Genomic DNA, 25,307 nt, shown 5'->3' with positions numbered 1-25,307 from the left:
GCTAAGTAGAGTGCCTTCAATTCTGCACTCAATTATCAGTTTGCGCTCTGGCTGCAGCAATCCCTTCTATCAGGTAAAACCACCGGGACAGCCTGAATTAAGCCAGATTCCTTTGAAATGCCACGGTTCCACTGGAAACCAAGGCATCAGGTGGATTTTATATTTGAAATTACCAGTCACCATAGCTTTTCAGTATGATTAGCACGTTCACAAACTGGTTTAGGGTGACAATTAAGAACCTGTTCCCTTTTTCTCCCCGTTTGCAGCAAACCAGAGCTGTTATCTGCCAGGTAGAGCCCTCTAGTGCCTAGTGCGGATCCAGCACCAGCCACCTGCAATTTCTCCAGCTCACTGTGGCACTGTCCTGAACACGGACCCAACAAACCCTCTTTGGGCCCTATAGCTGCACCCACATTACGGGTTTTGCCAGAAGGGCTGTATGACCCACGAAGATTTCCATAACAGCTACTTTTTTGGAGGGAGGCAACGGGACATCTCCTGCTCAGCCAGCTCCTGCAAAGTTCATTTAAAACACCCAACGAAGCAGGATGCAGACAACCTTGTTGAATTCAGAAGCCTAATAGAACAATACAGACTCACAACTGAGGGCTTGCAGACCTCAGTTTCCTAATGAAGTAATGGAAAGAGCATATTTGAGTGCTGCATGACTCCCTTTTAGCATCTCTATACTGTGCAAGGAACCAAGGTGACAAAGATAAGCCGGCAGATTTGTTCATTGTTCTGCTGAACCTTCAGCATAAGAGAAGGCAGCATGAAGGCTTTTTAAAAGTCATCATCCATCCATGCAAGAGGGCTACATATTAAGTGTTTTAACAGAAGACAGTTTCAACAGTTTTCTCTCAAAACAAACTGTTCCCCCCTCCCCACCAAGAAATAATTGAAAGTGTGATCTTACCCTAGAAAAATCAAAGTGTGGCTCATACTGCCCTCCCATTCCATAGTTGGCAACCTACAGTGGGGAAGAAGGAACCATAAACATCTACTGAACTGCAAGTGACTGCTGCAGAAGATAGCATTTGCCCTCAGAGATCCAAAACATGCTTTGAGAAACAGCACTTTGTGGCCAGATTGTTATCTGTAGCACACCAGATTTCTCTTTAGATTGCCCGAAATGAGGTACATAGATGAGAAACAATTTAAGTGCTCTTTCCCCTTCCTAGTTGAAGGGTTTCACTGAGAGTATTTTTGACTACCAAACATTTCTCAGTGGCAGCACTCTACTTATCAGTACAAGAGCCTGTTTAACATGAATTCGCAGCAGTAGTTTTACCATGCTCTTGCTCTCTCTGAAGAGGAAGGAGCTGAGTGCATGTATTTCTCTAGTACGTGTGTCCAAACTAGGAGATACACAGCCCAGAATTAGATTCTGGGTCACACGTGTATGATCTGTTACATACATATGTCCATCCAGGAACACAGAAAGCTCAAAGTAGCTTAAAAGCACCACTTTGCTTACTTTATCTGAAGATCACATAACTTATGATTTAGTTACTCTGAGGCTGCACTTCACATGTCTCCAAGACCACTATGCAATTACCTGGTTTCTGTGGATGGCCAGTAATCAACAGCACCTCCATCGGGCTCTAAAACAGGAATTCAAGGACCATGGAGGGAGAGAAGCAGTAAACATGCTAAGGTACAGCTATTCTGGCAGTGCTGTACCACTCCTCTCCTTCTCCCCAACAGCCAGCCAAAGATCAGATTTCATATGAGAATATAGCAGGACTATGAAAAATATTTGGGTCTTTGAAAGCTTTACTAGGAAAGAGGTTCAACCTTTGCAGACTTGAAAATAAGTGGCAGGCATTTTCCTCAAAATAAGTCAGTAAATTACAGATTCCTGCACAAAGTTATCTTCTGTTCCTCGATATCTCCACCCTTCTCTGCCTGGCACACAAAAGGGAAAACATCTACCTGCTAGGTCCTTAAAGCTAGCAGCAGCTGGGAACACCCCACAGTCTTCATAAACAGCAGACAACAGAACCCCTAAAAGGGACTGGGTAAGAGCCAGCTTATGTTTATAACTGCGTAAGCACCAGACCACCCAGACCAGCAGCTGATTTTACCAGGATGCGATCTGATGAGACAAGCGTACCAACCTGCAATAGTTCAGCTGTTTTCACTGTTAACCCTGTGATCTGCTGCATTCGTTGATTCACCTTGGCCACAACAGGATCATCATCTTCCTCCAACCAGGAGCTGGGATAAGGGAAGAATCAAAACATGTTATTTTGGAACACCAACCACAAGCACCCATTTCCCAAGGCAGAAGGATTCTTCTGCCTTCGGTCAGATGGCTGAGACAGCCATTTACCATGCATTCGTTGTGCAAGCTTTTGCTACATGCAAAGCAGTTCAAGTTTGCAGCTGTAGGTAGCAGATGATGGCTGTTAAGCACAAAAACCTTACAGCTAAACTCTTCTCTATGCTTACCTTTTGGATACCCTGTAGCTAGCCACTGTAAGGACACCGGTTTTGGGATCACGTACTGTGGCCCGTGCCAGCTGTGTCAAAAGAAATCCCAAGGGGGAAGAAACATATCAAGGACAGGTTAGAAAAAAAAATTCTCTCATTTTAACCAAAATCAACACCTGATTTCTCCAATTTCAATATTTCATTGGATGAAAGTTCTCTCTCCAACCTAGAGTTTGTTCTGATTTCATGCTAAAATCAGTACATGCAGAAGCACAAGTGCAATCCATCACCTGCATTTGATCCTGGAGAAAGAATTTGACTGACCACACAAGCCATGATATTCATTAAATCCACAAGTACTGCTTGCTGAACAGGATTTGAAGGTACTTTTTTTTTTTTAAACAGCTGGAGTCAATATTAACAAGAGGGAACAACAACAAAAGTTAGCAACATATGAAGCCCAGGTTCTTAGCAAAGAGAAAAATCATTGGGTACTCCATAAATTTAAGCAGCCTGCTCCTCATGTGGACTGAAAAAACCCAACCTCATTACTAGATGAAAAAAAAAAAAAAAAAAAAAAACAAGTGAAAACTTTTACAGCCTGAGTTAAAAACTATGGGGCAGGCAAATCCACGATAGAAAACTCCTGAGAGCAACTCTCAACAGCATTGTGCTCAGATTTTTCCAGTCAGAAGAGGCCTGGAACACGTAATTCACAGAGACAGTTTGAGATGTTACTCCATTATGAAGGTAACTCTGCAGAAGCACAGTTCACCTATACATTTTAATTAGGGAGTAATGCATCATCACCGTATTTGTAGGGAAAGTTTGGAACTTGGCAAAACTGGTCAGATTTGCTGTGGTGTCAAAGCGATAGAGTACCGCTAGCATAACACAACAGGTCGCTTTGGTTTTATACTCGCAGCTGAGAACAAGAACTGGGACACTCCTTTCTTTGACTGTAAACTCAGACCACATTTAAATTTAACTCCTGCAAACCACAAACACTTTAAATCATGCCTCCTTCCTTCCACTTAATTATAGGTCACAGAAAGCCACCTTATTTGCATTTTGTTCAGAGCACACAGTCATTATTGCCTCCATTTTTCCTCAAATAAGTCTTCAGCCAGCTCTACAGTCCATGTCAGCTGTCTTGTCCCTATACAAGAGTTCTTGGCATAGCTGTTCCTGTAATTCTGACTCACTGTTATTTTGTTCCAGATTTCTCCTACATAAATCACAACAGAAGAGCCAGGCTGACTGAACGTTGCTCCTCCCTTGTACAACAAAGCATAGCTTTAGGGATATAATTTAGCTTCCCAAACTTTTCATTCTGCTGCCATTTTCAAGCTTGTATATATTTGCTTGATTTCGGCACGAAACATTTGATCTAAATAAACCAGAACTAAAATAAGCCTAATAAGAACTAAAATAATAAGCATATTATTCCGTATCTCCTCTTCTCTTTCTGATAGGCAGGCTTCTTCATTCGAGACACATAATCTATACCTCACTTGGTACAACCAGCTGCTAAATGTGAGGCTTCCTCCTTCAGGGTGGAGAAAGCAGCCTTATAATAGGCATTATCTGGGCTTTGAAAAATCATCGTAACACACTATATCCGTCAGAAGCTTCATCCAGTCGTCTTAGAATCTGCGTTTAGTTTAGCACACACTCCATTGGCTTTTCCTCTGAAATTCAGTATTGCTGAAATCCTATAGCATTGAGTTCAAAGATATCCAAGTGTCCCCCTCCATGCCATATTTTCCGCTGTTCAGGCATGCCTGTATTGCAGGTAACATCCAGAATTTGGGGAATAAGGTTCTCATACTTCCACAGCAGACCTGTCCCAATGCTATCCACACCAATAAAGTTAAGAATTTTCTCGACCCTTCCCTGTCAGCTCTGATGTATTGCCTGAAAAGTTGGAACTACTTTTTGGAACTGGCGTAAAAATGATTGCATTTTGCAGAACGAGCATGAAAACCAACTTGAAAACAGCTACTCTCAAATATGTACAGATGTTGTTTCTCTACAAAACAAAAAATATTGGCAACTGTAAACTGCAGATAATGTTAAAGTGCTTGGACCCAAATTTCTTGCAAATGCATTTTAGAACAAAGGAAACACTCATCTTTCTAAGCCCAAAACTAACATACTACAGAGTTCTGTCTGAAAGCTTCCATGACTACGAACTAAAATTTCCTGGCTGAAATTAAGCTGTATTTATTAAGGACCAGCTCATCACAGGACTTGCATTTTCCATTCTTTCAGCAGTACTGCAGAATTTAAAGCTTTTCATGCATCTGAGCTACAGAGAGATTTACAAAAAACAAGTTCTAAGCAAATGGTTGCCTTTTTTTTTAAATTGAAAACTCTTACCTGAATCTTAAGACTACAATATTCACCTACTCTTACAGGGACTGATCCCAGTTCTACACTACATAGATTATATGAAAAATTCCTGTGACACTAGTAATATAAACAAAATTCAGCAAGCAAGACTTAAGACTTTCCATAAAACTTTGACCAAAAAGGGAAAACCAAACAAAAAAATTAATAGCTACCTTATTTAGAATGTGCTTGATTTGATAAAATAGGTTAATTGATACGCTCTATTTGAATGTTTCCATTTTATCTGAAGCTCTTGAAGTTTTATAGTGTGATGTAATAGGAAAAAGTCTCCATTTACGGAGGTGAGAGTCCTCACTGAGACAGGAGTGTTCTGCCAACGCTCCCATAGCTGGCTGGTAGTCATAGAAGTCCAGCTTCACAAACATCCCAAATTATTAATGGTCTTAGGAAGCACCAGTTTCTCAATCGGTTTCTAACTATTTATGTTTACACGTAGAAACACATATAGAAGGGTAATTCTTGACTGGAATTTTAGTACCACGTTACATAGCAGTAGCTAGAAGAGTACTAAAATGAACCATTCATCTACAAAAATAGAAGCGCTTAGTTTTACATGCCTGTCAGACCTGACAGAAAAGTAAGGTGTAGCATCTGCTACTGACCTCGCGCTGCCAGACTTTTTTTTTTTTTTTTTTGCTAGAAAGGAAACAGTTAGACAGGAAATTCCACCTCCAGAAAAATCAGACAAGATAATTACTAGTTTTGCACTGGGTAGCTGCTTTTTTATTGCGTGCAGAGTCACCAGAATTCACACCATTGGTAATAGGTACTGCATCAAAACTAGGGTTCCCACTCAAAGCTGCTGCCTTTAAGGTGGCTCTACACCTAGCATACCGAAGCAGTCACATCTGTTTCTCCGCTGCTCAAGAGCCAGCTATCTAGGTGGAAAAGTCAGTTCTGAAGCGCTCTGGGAGAGTGACTGTACTGTGCATTCTTCCTTACAAGTACTCCATCCTTCCCAAGTCCCAGACTGGGAATTACTTAAGAGCACAAATGATTTCTCCAGTCTGTGTTAACTGTATCACATTATTCCCAGCGAGCTGTGTGTGGCTTCACGAAAACACTGCAGTTCCACTTGTGGATGCACCGTGGCATCTAAAGCACCTGTCTCTGTGCAGGTCCCCGCTATGGTTTAAAACAGAAGCGGTGGATTCCAGGTTACCGAGGCAAAAACCCAACCCCTAGACATTCTTCTAACACAACTTAACAGAATTGAGAAGAAACAATGGGGGGGTTGAGATTTGGGCTTTTTTAATTCTGTTTTCAAGTTCAGCTCCATTTCGAAAGGCAGACTTAAGGTATATTGGACACCTGCTCCTATCATTGTAAGCCAGTCAATCATCTACCTTTTCAGGTCTGGTCCCTAGGTTCCTAAAAGGTTTCCAAGGCATTTACTGAGAACTTTGCATAATTAAGTGCAACAATGCATAGATACCTTCAGCAGCCTGGACTTTATGGTTCTACATCACCAGGCAGTTTCGAAATCGTTCCACTTAGGCTCACAACTGTAGTGTCTCATTTGTAGCATGAGAACAGATCTTTCAAATTCTTTGCTTAGTCTTTGCTAATGGAGATTAAAGCATGGAATTAGCAATCACTAGTGAGATGGAACAGGACAAACTTACCCTTGGCTTAGCTAGTTGTTTAATTTTCTCAATTTCTTCATCAGACATGACATCATAGTATCGGACAATATGAGGGCTATCCCATTCATCTTCTTCCTTAAAAGGCGCTATGAGGAGGTGAGGATTTCTGTTTCCGTCATGGTACCTACAAAATAGTCTTTTCTGTCTTCGAGGTGTCTGAAACAAAATACCAAACAAAACATTGTTTGCTAAACCATTTTTCATGAACTTAAAACACGCTAGACAAAACCCAAAATGAGCTTCATTCCACAGACACTGGAAAAGTCATCAGGTGACTAGTAAATTTAAGAGGTAAGCATGAGTGATTCTGCAATTTACTGCAAATAAAAAAACCCCAACATACGCCATCTCAAGGTACCACTTATCAATATCTGAAACACTAACCTTTAGCAGAGTTAAACAATAATAGGTCACAGATTAAGCAAATAACTATACGAACAGCCAGCTGTAAAAAAAAAAAAGTCTTGTTCTTGTAATTAAGACTATGCAGATTGAATAAATGGATTCCTTTCCCTGCACTGAGAACTAAAGCCACATTTGTTGAGAGGTACTGGAGACTGGTTGGTGAAAACAGTCACCCCAGAAGGACATGTCTTTAAGATGCAAAAGGGAAGGAATAATGTGATTCTGTAAGTGCGGCAAAGCATAACGAGCTCTCAGTGGAAAAAGCCTCCTGGTATATCGGTACAGCCAGCAATTGAAACGGCTGAGTAGACAGACTGGGGAGAATCAATTCTCAACAACCTTTAAGAGGTACAGTTGAGAGCTGTTTTTCTGTCTGGGATTAATAGCTAAAGATAGAGAGGCCAAGACATAAGGTACAAATCTCAGCCTGGGCAGAATTACACTTAATTTTTTCTTAAAAAAAAACAAACAAAAAACAAACAAAACAACAAAAAAAACCCACAGCTTCACAGAATGCAAAAAACTTAACACCTCCCAGCAAGCTTGATGGCCCTTATGCAAAGGCAGCATAGTCAGGAAAGTCTTGCCTTTCTCTTACCATTTTTACCCCTTCACCTCTGCAAAGGGCCTCATAGATGTCACGCTCTGGCAAGTAGTCAAGAGGCCTCTCATAGGCACCACTTTGCACCACTGGTTCTGTTGTCATCACGGTCTTGTTCATTGACTTCTCTTTCTCCTTCTCCTCTCTCTCCTTCTCCAGCAATTTCTCAAAGTACCGCAGATTACTGCCTGCTCTCTCATGAGTACTGTCTTCATTGAGAGAAAAAACAGACAGAACCAGCGATTTATGCAATCTCATGAACTGTCAATACAAACAAGTCTTTGTATCAAGACACAGCAATAATTCTTCCTTTCCTAAAGCATTATCAGGTAACCAAAGGCATTGGTGCCAATCTGCACTGAAAACCAGCACTGGGAAGTTTCTGTCTTTGCAGAGGGAAGACAGGCATAGCCTGTGAAAGAATCATTTCCGGAAGGACCTATCACAAAACTTGTACCTCAAGGGGCAAAAAAAAAAAAAAAAAAAAGTAGTGATTTTCGGTCTTCACACCCCTCCTTTTGTCTCAACTTTTCTGCCCACTTCTACCTGAGATAAGCATATCATAGAGCTCATCAGCAGAGACCAAGCTACCCTACTTATTGCACCCCTCCTCTCCACCGTGTTTCTCATTCCCCCTGCACAAGCATGCTTTAACCAAGGACTGGTGGAGTCCCAGCCACAGACTTCAGTCCCAAAGACTGCTTCCAAAGTCAGGAAGCTCAGAGGTATGCACGTCCATGGATACAGCATCCATCTCTAGATGTTTGTAACAGGTTTACATGGGAGGTAGCCTGGATCACTAGCATCATTGGACCTATCATTAGTGGGTTTATTAATGATGTTGGTATGAATTAATAAACAGAATCATAAAATAGTTTGGGTTAGAAAAGACCTTTAAAAGTCATCTAGCCCAACTGCCCTGCAATAACCAGGGACATCTTCAACTAGATCAGGTTGCTCAGAGCCCTGACCAACCTGACCTTGAATGTTTCCAGGGACAGGAGGGACATCTACCACCCCTCTGGGCAACCTGGGCCAGTGTCTCACCACCCACATTGTAAAAAATTTCTTCCTTTTATCTAGGCTAAATCTTCTCTCAGTTTGAAACCATTACCCCTCATCCTGTCGCTACGTTCCCTGATAAAGAGCCCATCCCCATCTTTCCTGTAGGCCCCCTTTAAGTTCTGGAAGGCTGCTATAATCCCAAATCCCTTCAGTCCCTTCGTCCCCCAGCCTGCATTGATATCAGGGGTTGCCTCAAGCCAGGTGCAGGACCCTGCACTTGGCCTTGTTGAACCTCGTGAGGTTCTTACCCACTTACCCCACTGTCCATGTCATTGATGAAGATATTAAACAGTACTAGTCCCAAGACAGACCCCTGAGGGACAGCACTTGTCACCAATTTCCATCTGGACATTGAGCTGTTGATCACTACCCTCTGGATGCAACTATCGAACCAATTCCTCATCCACTAAACAGTCCACCCATCAAAGCCATAATCTCTCCAATTTGGAGAGGGACGTTGTGGGGGACTGTGTCAAAGGCCTTAAAGAAGTTCAGCTAGATGACATCTGTGGCTCTTCCCTTGTCCGCTGATGTAGTCACTCCACCATAAAGGGTCCCTAGGTTGGTCAGGCAGGACTTGCCCTTGGTGAAGCCATGCTGGCTGCCTCCCTGTCCTCCACGTGCCTTAACACAGCTTCTAGGAGGAACTGTTCCATGATCTTCGCAGGCACAGAGGTGAGGCTGACAGGTCGATAGTTTCCAGGGTCCTCCTTTCTACCCTTTTTAAAAATGGGTGCAAGATCCATCATCAATAGATCTTTACCCAGCACAACTAAGAAGGAACAATTCCCTGTTCACCACAAAGTATTTCTGGACACTAGCACCAAGAACAGTTTCTTTCCCTTCTGACCCTCCCAAGCTTATTGTGTTTATCTTATTTAACTAACCCAGAAGGCCACAGAGGTAACCACTCATTAGAGCATAGGCTAATAGTGGCCAGATAAGGAAGTTGAGCCCAGGGCAGAGGAAGCTGCTGCTCCCAGAAGGGACTGCCAAGTCTGTTACACTGTTTGGTGCTGATAAGGATTTGAATTCTGCTATCAGTGCTAAGCCTTGTTATTGCAGAGGGAGCTAGATTCAATACACATTCATATTCTTGTAAATTTTAAACTACGAATTCCAGTTTCTGCAGAAATTAGACTGATACATATTTTTCAACAGAAAGACTTCACCCACTCTCAGAATGCAGCTAATATCTAAATTAAGAACCTCAGCTGATTACAAAAACATACAAATACATAACAGTAGATGTTAATTTTAATTCCAATGCAGGAAGCAGGCAAAGTTCTATAGGAAGCAATGCTTATTTGCTTACTCAAGAGAAAGCCAGAAACAGACCAGAGATAAAAGGAGGTTTTAAGAAACTCAATCTGTTCTGGATATTCAGAAACAAACTTTAAGATCTCAGGCAAAGTATTCTTCCAGCTTCAAAGAATACCTGCACTGAGGAATAAAGAGAAATACTTGTAGTCAGTAGGACTTTACAGAAGATACAAGCACTCTGCCTAAGTCCATGGTAGTCCTGATCTCTGGTTGAAAGAACCCAGACTTTAACCATTCCCAAATACAACATCTCAGTATACCGAAGCAAAGCACGCAGGTGCAGTGACACACATATTTGGTCTTTGAGTAATAACAGCATAGATTATAAGATAGCTTGTTAAAGATACTTCATGCATAAGTAGACTGTTGTTTTTTTTTTTCTAGGAGCTATGTTTATTACAAGTCATCTGGCAGGATGTCCTTCCAGTCAGCTCACCAATAGGTATGGGCCACAACTGTTCTTGGCTCTGTTGCTGGCAACTCTCCCCAACACTAGAATAGTAGGTTTTTTGTTCTTACCAAGGGATATCAGACGTCTGGTAAGCTCCATGGCTCTGTGCAAATCCCCAAACTGGAAAACAGCATAGCTGAGATAATCTAGGATCTCCACTTTGCTGACTGTCGTATCCTCCCCCTCATCATGTTGTTTTAAGGCTTGTTCCATCCAGAGTACTGTGTGATAGTAGTCTCCGTCATTGTAAGCAGTCTTCCCCATACCAAAGCAGTCACCTACTGTCAAAGAGGATCTGTATTTTGTTCCTAAAAACAAAAAAATAGCTTTAAGCAATCCACACAGAAGCATCTTTGCCTTCAAATACACAGGACGCATTGAGGAATATCTGTATATACATGCTTTTATCATCAAAAAGGCTTCCAAAAGACAATGCTCTGACAGTATTCAGGATCTGTACCAAACTGATCACTTTCAGAATTAAAGATTACATTCTAAATATTACATTCTGTGGCATTAGTTCCTTTGGAAACCAAGAGAAGCTTAACATAGAAGTTAGTGTTAAGCTATTGCGTTTTCTGTTGTAGACAAAGGCAGAGCACACTAACAGCTTAACAGATTTTACTGAACCTAAAAATTAACACTGTTAGATGATCAGAGAAGCCTGACCATATGCAGAGCTAGCTTGTTTGCTCTCTTCTGGAGGTGTATATTTGTGCATAAGCAAGTTGATTGTTATTTAGACAAACTGGGTACCCATTTGACTGTAACTGTGCATGGATTTCCAGTTGCTCCAGCTCAGGAGATGCACAGATAAGACTTCATTTTAAGTTCATTGTTAATAACCTACATATAATAACTAAACCTGTTTTGTCACCTCATCTACCCACACTCTAATGAAGCTTATTCAGTTCATAAGTAGTGTGTTGCTAGCAACCATAACCTGTTTCAGTAAGTCTCTCATAAGCAGCAGCAACAAACATTTATCAGGACTCAGCTGCCAAAACACTGAAGCACCCCAATATACCTACGTACTTTCCAAAACATCCATCTGTGGCAAAAACTGTTAGTCCCCATTTCACAGAAAGAACAGGAGCAAAGAGATTCAACCAAAGCCTCACTGGAAGACCACAACAAACAAGAACAGAGCCAAGCTTTGTAAGAGCCATCAGAGCAATGAATTATGGAGCAGCTCCTTCCCTCGGTTCATAAGTTATTGGGGACAGGAAGTACCCATAGTATTTGCTTACACAGTAACCAGCACAAGAAAATATGTTGTCCTTTGTTGTTTTGGTATAGTGATTTTATAAAAAAAAAAAAAAAAAAAAAAAAAAAAAAATCAGCATTGTCTTTTAAAGTAACTTTAATTAAAAAAAATACTACTCGAGCTGGTCACTGCAGACCGTGGCACCTTGGCTCAGGTGGGAATCACCTCAAGGCTGTTCTCAAAGTACTGAAGCAGATAAGCCCTTAAGCATCTAAGCTGCACGGACTTTCAGCACCATGGTTCTTCCTCACTACTGAAAAAGGACTTTTGGAGAGAGTTTAAGGATGTTACCACTTCCTTCCTTTTAAAGGAGAGGAGACCTTTGTGCACTTACCTGGTAAGTTCCCTCTCGAGAGAGTTTCAGGATCCAGTTTGTATGTGTCCTGCAGGCGCATCAGAGCCTTCGCAGCTCCAGTCTCATCTTCTTCAGTTGGAAAAAACTGACGCTGAATTGTAAGATTTGCAATAAAACCTTTGCAGTAAAAGGGAAAGATATTACTTCCAGAGTCTGAATAAATATCAGTACCAGTTTAACACAGAAGAGGAAACATCTGCTTTGTTTTGGGAATTGAGATTCAAATAATCCAGGTTTAATGCCTCTTATTAGGCTCTCAAGTTACAAAAACATTGTTTTCCATCTCATTTTAAGAAATACAGCTCACGAGCAAAAGATAAAGCATAAATAACTAAACACCCCTGTTTTCTTGTGCCACACAATTACTAAAGTACAATGTGAATCCAACAACCTTCATTCTCCTGTAATGCCTCCTAGCACGAAAACTTGATCTCTTTCATCAGTGCTCTTGCAATATCCACAGAGACAACTGCAGATCATAGTACCCGACAATGACTTCAGACTGTACTCCAACCCATAAAGCCATGAGAGCTTTCCAAATCCCAGTGCAAGGGACAGAGACCCTGATCCACGATCCCCTAAGTAGGGGTAGGGCCTTACTCAGTAAGGGGCTTTTAAACCTGACAGGTAAAGACAGAAAACATTTAGAAATAAAACTAAATGCGCTGCAGAAATATATCAAGGCGGTATAGCAGGTTGGTTGGGCAGAAGCAGGAACAGTCAACTGAAGGAAAACCACCCAGCCATTTCCAGTTGTGTAGCAAGCAGAACTGGAAAAGGAAGCCTTTAGAAAAAAGAATTAATGACAGAAGTACACAATAGAATTGAGTATTTTATTTCCATCTAGGATGACTATTCCAAAAGGCAATAAAAATCTTGGCTGGAAAAAACTTCAAAGTACCTAAACTTTAGCATATGCAGAGTAGAAATGGAAAACATGCAATGTTCTGCCTGAAAAACATAGCCTCTTCTCCCCTACTTTCAAGGAGTCCAGTAAAAATAAACCTGCATTTAAAAAAAAGCAAGCTATGGAAGCAAATTCAGGCAGACACTTTGACAATATGATGCAAAAACAAAGATTAGTACTGGAAACATTTATTTAGAAGGATAGGTTTACAGACAGCAATTGTATATTATCCTGTTTTCGACAGACTGAGTACAACACCTGCCAACTGCTAATGCTGGGGCTGATATGAATTCCTTCACCAATTCAGTACGGGTCTCATTTTGATTCTTTTATCTGCTGATCAACACTGTCAAAAACCAATGATCACCAAAGGAAGCAGGAGACTGGGAAAGCAGATGAGTAAGTTTTTATGTAAGAGGAACATAAAGCTTAAGACTAAGCGTAAAACAACAGTTGCCACCACAGCTGACCACTTTAGTATACCCCATTCTCCCCTCTGCCCCAAGCAGCACAAGCCAAACAAAATGCAACAGGCCTAGAACAGATAGCAGTTTGAGTCTTGACAGATGTGGTTCAGTAGCAAGTTTCACTCACTTGGGTAACCAGTAAACAAGAGGCCAGTCATTAGTTTAAGTTTCAAACAAGCTCGGCAATAATATTTAAACCACAGCTGAATTAGCAGCTTTGCAGAATACAAGGAGGATAAACAAGTGTGTTGTAAGGCTCCCTCCTACTGATATCTTCTCCCCTCTGACTCCTTACCATGTGTTGTATCCTGAAGAACCAGGTTTTCCAATTCCAGCCAGTCCGTGTTTAAACGCTTCACCAGCTTATATGCATTCACAGGATGTGCCAGATACCCTTCTGGATCAGAGGTTGATTTGCTAGTCAGTACATCCATTTTTTCAGCCCAGCTGGAACGAGAAGTGTAGTCCTCAGTCTGAGAACAATTTATAAGTGCATGTCTTCCTTCTTAAGTCATCCTAATTGCACAGCTAGAATCAATTTACTGCCGCTTTCACCATCATAACCAGCTTTCAAGCTTTTAACTTCAGAAGGATAAAGTGAAGCACAACTAATGTTTTTAATTGCAATAGTCTTTTTCTTTTAAAAGAAATTTGTTTCCATGCTTACTATTTTAAACCTTACTACAGTGGGCATGCATCTCACTTGCAATGAGTCTTAACCATCAATTTTCAGCATGCTGCACCCCAGAAAATAACGAGATAGAGCACATAATCACTGCAAGTGTCACTTATCTGAGTAAAAACACAAGCATAAATAAAACCCCAAGAGCTTTTTAGCTTTATGGAAACTAGACCTTAAGCTTTGATTTTCAAACTGGAAACCCTCAGACAGTACAGTGGCAGTGCTGTCAGTCACCCAGATTGCACTGTTGGTCAGCTTCAACGCAGTAGTGGGAAACTTCACCCTCTGTGTTATGGTACATTTGAATTGCCAACTACACTGCTGATACTTGAGTGAGCATTTCTTCTGTTGCCCTTCATATTATCCCTTAACACAAATATCTGGCACAGCTGTGAGTTCCTCTCTCAGTATTTAATAGGAAGAAAACACTGTCCTGAGATAAGAGTGTAACAGAACTTAAGAAATCCCCTGTGAGCCCATAATCTCAGACTCAGTAAGCCATGAATGAACTATGGTTGTAAACAATTCTACATAAGCACAGGTAAACATTGTCAGACTACCTGGCTGCTTCTTCTATGCTATGAAGTTGCAACAGAACTAAAGATGTTTTTTTCAGGAATCTTTTGTAGAGACATCAGATTAACACTATATATTAAGACCAGTCTCACCTAAACTTCCTTCTTAATTTAGACTTTCACTGCGTCTAATATTTTTTGCAAAGTAGTAAATACTGTCAAGTTCTAGTCTCTTTACTGGCATCACAATGTGCTTCTCAATCATAAACATGTCTCTGGAACTAACAGACAAAATACTGAAAAGTGTTACCATATTCAGACAATGAAATTTAGCACCTCTGTTACAAAGCACATGCCTCATACACTAGCAGGGTGTGAGGGCTCAAATATTGACATAGTGGTAGAATACTCTTGCTTACAAATACAGGTCAACTGAAAATTTAACACATTAAAACACCACTTGCATATGTCAGTCCATAAAGAAAAAAAAAAAAAAAGACATTTAAAAAAAAAAAAAGACCAGTTTGTACATAGATTGAACTGACATTTTCTTTAATAATACTTGAAGAGGAGATTGCTTTTCGTCAAAAGGGCAGCTTTTCAAGAAATGAATATTTGTGTATACAAGTGATAAGGAATTCATATCATTTCGCTTACTCCAGAGCCCTGTCCCTACCCTACACCCCCAAAGGGAGATCAAACTGCCACATACAGCCTGGAGTTTGGAACCATGCTTTCCAAAGAATTTCTAATTAGAGGCACTCCACTGTTCTGAACCCGGACCTCATTTAGACTATTGTAGTGTCACACCCTATCAGACATTACTTTCAGCTAGATAAGTATTAACAGTCTGCCTAAGGGACACATAAAATACCGGCTGTCAGCAAGAGCTTTTCAAGTGATCTAAGTAAACGATAACATCCGAGATGTTCTATAGCCAGAGAGGTGACTGAAGAGAACAAGGCAGGAGAGCCATCCCTAAGAGCAAAGCCAACATGGGAAGAAAGCCGGGGGATTCGGTGTGTGCTCCACTAAACAATGCAATTGGCACACTTTGCCATTGTAAGAAGTGCTGATGCTGCAAAACAACAGGTAGCACAGAGCAGCGGCACTCAGAGGCACTTAACTCACATGGATAAGGCTCTACTGACATGAGTAGTGTCATCTCCACAGGAGCACTGTGATGGTACACGGACAGGGAAAAGTGGGAAGAGCCTAGAAACAACAGTTTCTAAACAAGCAAAGTCTAAACAGTATCTGAAGCAGGCCCCCTCACTGCAGGTTTATGGGAATAAATTACAACCAAGTTAGTACCTATGGTCTCACTGCTATTATCTACTGAGGACATACTAATAAGATCTAGCAGCAAAGAGCGGTGACAAAGAGGTGTGGTGTAACTGAACACAGATGAGCCATTTTGTCACCCTTCATTATACAAACCTCTCCCCCACCTTTTAATCTGAGAGAGCTTGTTCTCTTCTGCTCGGATATATTCCTTTAAAGACTGTACCAAGTCTTTCTCCGCATAAATCAGGTCTGTCATTTGACCTAAAAAGAGTATGAGCAAACGTTAATCAGACCTAAAAAAAATAACATTTTCCAACAGCACGGAAGACAGATGCTCTAGGGCAATTAAAACCACCACAAAGAACAGACAAATTAAGGGTGTGCACTTCAATGCCTGTAAACCACAAAAGCTATTATGCATACAGGTCTGGCATTCAAATGCTTCAAGGGGCTTTTAAAACCCCAGCTTCAATGGCTCATGTAGCTTTGCTGTGACCCTTCCACTGCCTTTCTGAATTACTAGTTTTACAGTTGTATGCAAGACAATGAAAAGAAAGGTTTGACATTAATACAGCTATTGAGTCAAAGCAACAAAAGATCCAAGTAGCTGCCAAAGCATCTGTTCTACATATGGACAGAGATTAGGTCACGCTAATAAATTATTAGCCGAACTATATTGGCATCACTTAAAATTACAGCTTTTCAATACGGGTAACTGTGGAAACACAACCTAACATTAAGTACAGAGGAATTTCAGACTAATGTTTCTAGGACTGACAAACACACTCTCTCCTGATTAGCATTAGTGGAAATTGCTAGCACATCAATCCTAATTGCTATGACAAACCTTGCTTTTCAAAGACCAAACACTGAAAGACCGGATGAGATTTATAAATGCAGCCACAGCTTTAGTTTCAGCATTCCAAAGTAATTATTAATGAGGCATGATTAAGCAGATGGAAGTCAGCAGGCTGTGCTATTTTCAGAGTTAGGAAAAGTTCAAGAATAGGTAAGTGGAAAGAAAAGGCGATCCTTCACAGTAACTTTGTACAAATCGCTACTTAACTTAGGAAAAGAGAGACCCAAATAAAGCAGATGTAGTTAAATGCTGTTTAGCCAACTCAGGAGCATGTGCTGGAGGTTGGGAGTGAAACACCACTGTGCCTTGCTCTGGCTGAGCGGTTCCACGCAGTGGTGCAAAATAAACCACCGGGAGTTTTGAGTTTTACCATTCAGAAACATAGCTCCACTGAGCTCAAAGCATATTCTGGAGAACAGCCAACTGTAGTTAATCAACCTCTATTATCCTTATGGGGGCAAATTCCCCACACTGTTCCACAGGAAAACAGTAGACCAAGTCATAGCAGAAAACTCAGTTTGAGCATATTTTTTAGGCTGTACCACAATCATACATGCTTGTATCACAGCTGTTAGAACACAAGAACTAAATTGTCATAAAAATCAATCTATTTTCAGATTTATAACAATATGAATTCTTCAGGATTTACTCAGGTTTTACAAAATACACATGAGGTAAGGGGGATATTAATTTTTCCTTCGACACCTAACTCCAGCTTTTTGAGAAGACAGGAGATTTCAGGTTCTGTGAAGGAAAATATTTCACATATTTATCACTTAAATTCTCTTCATAAATCATAAATTCAGGACTAAGCTTTCTAGCATAAGGTTTGTGCTGTGTTCAAGACAACAACAGGTGCACAGTTCTTGATAAAACATAGGAACTGTCTTATTTTACTGACAGTCCCCAGAGAAGCCATATGCTTCAACTGTAAACTTTAACAGTTTTGGCAATCACATTAACTACATTACAACATCGTGCATTACTTCTTTCCACACCTATGGAGGTGAAGAACTCCGCTTCTGTGTGCCAGATCAAGAAAATACAGGTAAAGCACACCAACTGCAGCCAGGGCTTCATCTTCCAGATAGCTCAAACCTGTAACGAGTTAAAAGGAAGAGTAAAAATGATTAACTTATTCATAAGAAAAAACTCAAGGCATTAATCTTCATCTTCAGTCATTTCACCCTCATGAAAATGATTTACATCCTTGAAAGACTGAATTCTAACCAGTAGAGCTTGAAAAAAAAAAAAAAAAAAAAAAGTCGTCTTTAACCACAGGAGCTGTTACTTAGCAGTCTCAAATGCTGTCTGGTATAGTCTTTGGGAATTGCATGGAAGACACTGCAGTCCATGAAAGGCCCACACGACAGAAGCAATGGAAGCAATATATTTGTCAACAGACAGCGAGAACAAGATTTTCTGCAAGGGCAGCTCAATGTCTTCCACATCATGCATAATTACAGCTGGAAAATAGGAGAGTATACAAAGTTGTATTATATTCCAATAATAATAAAAGTCTAAATTAAATGGTCAGACTTGGAGCATGCTGTGAAACTCAGTTATATAAAAGCTGTCTAGAAAGACAAATAGCGGGAAAGCCAAATAGAGAAATAAAGCATTTAGAAGTGTGGAAGTGGCAGCGATGGTTGGAAAAGTTGAAAGTGAAATTTCCAACTCTGCTTATTCAAGATGCATCATCCCGGCATACTGGCCTCTGGGCATAACCCTTATGACTTCTGTATTTCAAAGGCTGTGCCAGCTCAGAAACCCAGCGCCTCGAGAGGGAGGCTGAAAGCAGACTATTATTTTTCTAAGACACAGCCCACCGAGGGCATGGAAGGGAAAGCCAGTCTGAGCAGGCAGGCAGACTGGTAGTAGACAAGTGAAGTAAGGGATGCAAGGCCCATACAGAAGAGCCTCCTGGGAGCTGTAATTCTCTTGGTAGATCTGACGGCCACGACTGCCTCTTCCAGGGAATTTATGAGGAGCCTGCACTGCACTTGGATCAGCCCTCAGCTCACTCCAGAGCTGTCTGTGCACCGCGCAGGAACAGCCACCACAGCCAGCCCTCACGTACGAGCCCTGCTGCTCAGCAAACACTCAGCTCCCGTAACACCCATGCACATTCTGAAAAGGAAGACGACAACTGTTCAACTTATTCCAAGAAGCAATTATTCTTTTTTCCTACCCATTGTAACTGGGTAAACTGGTGGCTGGAAGTGACCACTTGCAACCTGCTCTTGCTCCAAATACAGTAAACAACATGCAGCTATTTGGGGCAAAATGGAATCCCTTGCATCTGATGAGAAAAAGGGATGGAGGGGAGAAGGGAAGGGAAAATACACGGAATATCCTAAAATTTCAATAAATGCAGCAAGTGGGAACGTATTAAAATAAGATAATTCTGGAACAACTCTAGCTCTTTGTTCCCTTGGGCTCCACATATTTGCCTGCACAACACAAGACGGAAGGTAAAAGGTGGATACCGCCCTTTCCTGCTGGGTTTTTCAAGCCCACAGCATGATAGAAGCCCTCACCCTCAGTTGAGCTCACCGGTGTCACAGACACAGACACCAAACATGCCATCAGTGATGATACCATCACTGAGAACATTAGAAATAGCTCTGTTCTCCGTTATGTATTATCATATGGCAAGACGATTGTCTTTAATTTATTCTTTTGATTACTTTAAAAGACTACATGAGGAACCAGAAACATTTACCACAACAGTTTGCAAGCATGAGTAAGCAGGAAAACGTCTCACAGTGTCATAATAAGTCTTCTCCTTTCCCTCCTCTGTTTCTCACCCCCCTGCAAACCACATATTCCCAAACTGCTTGTTTAAGTTAGTTCAGAACTAGTACATGGGTAATCTGAGAATTGAGTAAAGCTGAATGAATAGTACCATGCAGAGGTCTGCCAATACTAAAAGCCACAATAAGTGATGTAGCAGAAAGCACAGCAAGTCAAGAGCACTTGGGAAGTACATTAATTTGGATATATTAAGCCACAACTGTCCATCTGCATAGTCTGTCGTCGTTTCATGGAGTGTTTTTTTGGATGCACTACACAAAGCCTGGCGAAACAATTACAAGGGAATTTTCCAGTTAAAACAACACAACTCTACATTCTCCGCCCTGCACCTCCCCACCATGTTCTCTCATGGCTGAGGATATCTGCCAAGAAGAACACTTACTACAGCTAGCAGCTTGTCTTTATAGCAGATCTTTAACAGCTTTGCCATCCTACTCAGATTTACTTGAGTCAATAAACAGAAACCTCAGTAAACAGAAATCAGCTCTTGCTTGAACAAGCAGGACACCTGGCTGCAGGGTTTTCAAATTGTTTGTACACGTTCTTTTCACAGCTGTTACTCGGCAAACCAGCACCAATAATGAATTACAGGAGGCTGAGCATAATGTTATAACCACATTCTTGGACAGCACACGCATGTGTGCGTACACACACGTATGCATGCCCACCCCACCACAGCTAAACCATCTGCTAACAAAGAGGGTAAGAGAGGCAGAAGGGACATTAGCACCTCCTACCTCAATAACTAAATTGAGACAAATGTTTATAACAAGTTTTATTCAAACAGAGAACGGAACAACTTAGTTGCACAGAAGTGCCAGATAAGAAGTCTGTGTAGGACAAATACAGCCTACGTTCCTGCCTTTTTTACCAACAGCATCTTCAAATGGTGAAGACATCATGCTGGACAGGTGAGTTTAGGATCTTTTATTTAAGTGAGAATAACAACATTCCTCTAGCAGTTTACGCTGCCCTGAGCCAGGGCTACAAGACAGCCCAGGAGAACAAGCACGCTGTCCTGACTCCTCAGGCTGCACCGAGTCCTGTCACCACAGAGATCCTAAGGCCACATGTTCCTCACAGATGAGGAACTTACACAACTGCCTTACCTGAGGGACTGTTCTCACTGTAGCCAGAAGCTGCTCCAGCAATGCTGATAGAGCTAAAACTTCTCCACACACAGTAACAGATACTTAATGCTTTGCTCCTTTCCTTCCCTTAAATGTGCCCAGCTAGCCAACCAAATGGATATTGTATAAACACTTCTTTAGGAGTATAAGGCCTCAGTGAATCATTGCTCCCACTGGAAAGAGTGCTGTCAGACTTCAGAGAGCACTGGCAGAAGCAGAAAAGGTTCTTCTAGACAAAATAGACCAAGCTGAAACTTTTCTCCACAAGCTAGACTTAACTCTTTATTTAATAAGCTTTCTAAAAATTCTTAATCAAGAAGATAAAAGCATGGACCCGACTTAGAGAAGTTACTTGCACATCTACCAGGGTTATCAGTTTCTCACCCACTCTGAATTTCATATCCAGTCATGGGGGATTCAAGCCAGCTCCCACACAAGTCAAAGGAAGTACTTTTTTCAGGTCAGAAGAGGAAACAAATACCCATTGCTCATCCAGTTCCTTTATGGCTCCCGCTTCTGATCAAACTGACAGGCAGCAGTCTCCTTTGTAAGCCACAGAACAAGAGCACGATCCCCACAGAGCCTTCCTTAGGCAGGGGGCAGCACATCTACCCACATATGCTGAATCTAGGGGCCCTAAAAACGTGAACCCCTCTCTCCTCCTTCACCCCACAAAAGAGCCTCAGCAAGTACCATTCAGTTGACACAAGGATGTATATGGGGACTTGATTTGCATTCTGCAGCTTTTTTAAAGTGTAATCGTAATAGTACACGGGATAGTGCAACTCGCATCTTCAATTACCTATCTTGTGGCTGATCACTCACTCCTGATGTCACTTTTCATTCCCAGATAAGGGTGTCCTTGGAAGAACAAAAGTCAGAAGAAACCCCCCAATTGCCTGACAGCCTAACTAAAACCAGGGACTAACAAAAGCGAGTCCTTCATCCAGGCTCCAAATTTGCACAGACTTCTCATGCAGAAGAATTAAACTAAGTGGAACCGACATAAGACCAGTCTGTGTACTTTAAAGAATAGAAGTCATACCCCTTACTGTTGCTTATTATGGCAAATCAGGCCAGAGTGTGTCTCTTGCTGTATTGTGGACTCTCATTTTGACCACATGAACTCCAGAAAAAAAAAACCCACAGTATTCTTCCACTCCACCACTGAGACGTGATAGCACTTCCTTTGCTATTGGGCTTCTCCAGGGGAGACATGGAACTGGGGTGTGATGTAGCTGCTCCAAACTGCTACCAGCAAAGTCCCCTCTCATTCCAAAGACTAGATGTGCGTGTGGGAAATTTCACAGGGTTAGTTTCAGCCCCTGTGAATGCTTTTCTTTCTAAGTCTGTATTTCAGTCTCCAATCCACAAAACTCAGGTGACATTACCTCACAGTCACTCCAAGATAGTTCACATTCAAGACAGCAATACAGTTGGATAACAGTTAAAACAGGTATAACAGATAGATAAAAAGTGAAAAGAGAGCACTAAGTGTGCAATACTTCATTGATCCATATGAAATTACAGTCAAAACTCTGCATACCACCACTGGTCAGCAGACTGCCAACTCACCGCTTCAGAACGTTACCAACACTGAGCACAGATCACTGATCTGTCAATATCTGAGGTCATGAGACATTCTCCTTCCTTACAAATTTTAATTACTCCTAAAAGATCTAGTTTTCTATTTCTTCCAAGTTTCTGGTTAATTTTTTTTTTCCTGGGCTTTTTTGTTTGATCGTTTGTTTTTTCCCCAGAGCATACAGAGGGTTTCTTCCAAGCAACTAAGGCAGACTACTGTTCACTAGTTTGGTTCCATTCTTACAGACCCACACTTTGCTACAGGGGAATAAAGTTTGTGAGACAAAGTATCGTAACTATATACTGTCAAAATCTGCCTAATATACTGTTTTTCTGAACCATCACAATGCAACAGCTTACAAGTTCATGACACAAATAAGGGTTACAGCTTGTTTCCTCTTCTGTGCTTGCCTATGCTATTAAAGACACCTGGAAATTCACTGCTAAAATAGCTGCTTCTACACGTACCTAAATTTAAAATATCATGGTGAAATCTTCCAAGCAAATGACTACTTCAAAGCCACCTCAGGCCACAGATGGGTTCTTGGCACATACACAGCTGAGGCCCACATGCCAGGCTCTGAAGAATAGTCCACCCTCAAACAGCAATTTGAGGTTGGACTCTTGGATGAGACAGGTTTGTCTGGGGCTTCTCCAAATGCCAGTGTCTTCCACCCACTGTCTTATTGCTTGCAGACACAGCAAGAAGTACTGAACTGACCGCGCATCTGGCATCATCCCTTTTCCCCTCCACAAACAGTGGAGCTTCAACAGTAGGTAACAACTTGCTGTCAGTATTGATAGCTGTAGACAAGGCTAATTATATTTAAGTGGCAAATACTACAAAAAAACCCTGCAAGATTGCTTACATACTTTAGAGCCAAAAGATGGGCTGAATTGTAAACAGATTTTCAGGGTGTTGCCACGGAAGAGCTTCTCTCGATACCTCTATAAGAAATGCAGCCATAAAAACCATGCAGCTTGTAGCAGTATTTCAAGTCTTGCAGATTGGCCTGACACATTAACCAGGAGATGCCTGGCACATTACAGCTGCTATAAAAACATTAAAAAATATTAAATATTAAGGAAACATTAATTTTATCCTAAGAAAGTACACCATAACTATTGGCCGAAGATTTTGAAACAAGTAATGCCAGGCCAAAACTCATTATCCACATAAAACTCAGTGGCTCCGACATTCAACCACTCCTCTGACCAAAAGAACTTTGGATTTAAACGCCTGTCAGCGCCCCACCCAGACCGTGCTCTCATATCTTGAACCTCATGTCAGGATTCACGACACCGCCAGCTCAGCATGCAATCAGTTACCTCACTAAAAACAGCTGGCTCTCAGCCATACTCGGGGAGACCCGAAAGGCATTGCTCCCTTTCAATATTAGGTGCCTCCTCACAAGCGAGTTCTCTCCATCGTCAAACATCAATCCCAGCTCCTTCCTCCAGCACACGTTGGATTTACTGCTCAAAGCAGCTTACGCCAACATCACTACCTTTCTTGCCAAAGGGTTTAATGTGTGTCTGAAAACAATTATAATTGCCTAGCAAATAATACAACATGATTGCCATGTATTTTTTGAGACAAGCCAAAAAGAAAAGGAGGAAAAGCTGTTCGTTTGCACGCATTAACAAGGATATAGTACACTCATGCAAAACTGCATGCATTTGCTAATACAGAATGGCTTGCTGTCCTTCATTATAATAACCTTAGAAACTATAAGCATCTTGATCAGCTCCCAACAGTTGTGTTTTATTTAAACCATAGCAAAGAATACTTCTCCTGCACTCCAGCAGGCAAGAAAATTCATGCTAGTCTGAGGCACAGCAAGTCTGCCTGCATCTTACTTTGCAGCATCTGCAAGCTCATCCCATATGAAAGAGACTATAGTCAAATCCCATACTGTTAGTGAACAGGATGGCAAGACTGCACACTCTTTTCCCACTAGAGCTTATTTCACAGCATTAGAATTTAGACCACATTTTACCGTGCAAAGCCCATAATTTTAGTACATCATGATACTTAACATAACCTTCCATATGCTGTGCAGCATTAAAAAAAGTTATCTTCCTGTTCAGAAAGGACGGGGGGTTATATATAAAAATGGTGTACCATCAGCAAATTGTTTCTTTCAATTAGTATCAGCAATTTAATTATAATCAGACATTACCTCAGAGGTGTGGGGGTTGACTCTATTCTAAGATCACCCTAGAACGTGCTCCCTACCATACTCCACATTCTCATTTCTCAGACATATAGAAAACCATACACAAAAATCAGAACTAGTCATAGGAAAAATATCTGTGTTTACAGCTTGCTTCTTTGGAAGTTTGCCAGTATGCACAGCATGGAAATTATAAACAGGCTGGATTCCTGACTTAAGCCTAGAATGAAAAACTTCTTATACTAAATGTTAAATCATGCTCCCTCTGCTGTTACTGCCTTAGAAATACACAATCATAATCTGGGCTCATACTTCTGCACTGGGAAGAGCTACATTAAAAAAAAAACTTAAGAAATTATGGCATAAGCACGAAGCAAAATTCTTGTTAGTGTCATAGCAATGCCAATTTACAACTGTAGAATAATTTTCTGCCTGTAAAATAAAAGTGGCAGTTATTGGTTGCTATATATATTTACAACATACCTGTGGGATTATTTCCTAGGTCCTTAATGCCAGAAAGCTGAAGTATTACCCTGGTAAAGATGGCTGTGGTGGCCTTTCAGCTCCGCTTTGCCCTCACAAAGCACCTAGAAAATTAAAGGGCAAGAGGTTTTGTTACAAAAACGTCTTCTGGGAAACCCTACCTTCAATACTTACTACTGAGGAACAGGGGTGATTACTGGCTAGGAATACCAAACATCACAAAGCCAGACAGCTCCAAATATAGTCTTTATTTACACATCCTCTTTCCTCCTTGTTTCCAGGTTCTACAGACATTCTTTGTAGCTTGAAATGAAATTATTCCTGTCTGGTCAGAAGCATGTTTTGCACTACTATGACACAGCAAGCGACCGTGCCCCAGCCGAGCTGCGATAACCCCATAGGTAGTGCCTTTAGCTTCCACACCAGCCTGCCCTC

The 25,307-nt window shown here is 41.2% G+C and overlaps 1 protein-coding gene across 2 annotated transcripts in view; it reads right to left on the bottom strand.

Moving 5' to 3' along the window:
- The window catches only part of P4HA2 (prolyl 4-hydroxylase subunit alpha 2), a 30,736-nt gene extending 5,759 nt beyond the window's left edge, over positions 1-24,977 (bottom strand). For both annotated transcript variants that reach the window (XM_082490112.1, XM_082490111.1), the window contains exons 1-11: positions 24,873-24,977; positions 17,680-17,779; positions 15,987-16,083; positions 13,634-13,785; positions 11,944-12,081; positions 10,411-10,650; positions 7,501-7,712; positions 6,477-6,653; positions 2,455-2,525; positions 2,121-2,220; positions 917-970 (exon numbers count right to left, since the gene is read on the bottom strand). In XM_082490112.1, coding sequence (XP_082346238.1) covers positions 917-970; positions 2,121-2,220; positions 2,455-2,525; positions 6,477-6,653; positions 7,501-7,712; positions 10,411-10,650; positions 11,944-12,081; positions 13,634-13,785; positions 15,987-16,083; positions 17,680-17,761 — 1,323 coding nt within the window. In that variant the 5' untranslated portion in view covers positions 17,762-17,779; positions 24,873-24,977. The remainder of the gene's footprint in view (positions 1-916; positions 971-2,120; positions 2,221-2,454; positions 2,526-6,476; positions 6,654-7,500; positions 7,713-10,410; positions 10,651-11,943; positions 12,082-13,633; positions 13,786-15,986; positions 16,084-17,679; positions 17,780-24,872) is intronic.
- Positions 24,978-25,307: the final 330 nt, after the last annotated feature.

This window comes from Vanellus vanellus (genome assembly GCF_965231255.1).
Source record: "Vanellus vanellus genome assembly, chromosome: 13".
Classification (NCBI taxonomy): domain Eukaryota; kingdom Metazoa; phylum Chordata; class Aves; order Charadriiformes; family Charadriidae; genus Vanellus; species Vanellus vanellus.
Note: the sequence above shows the minus strand (reverse complement) of the source record. Positions and strands in the feature narration are given on the sequence as shown.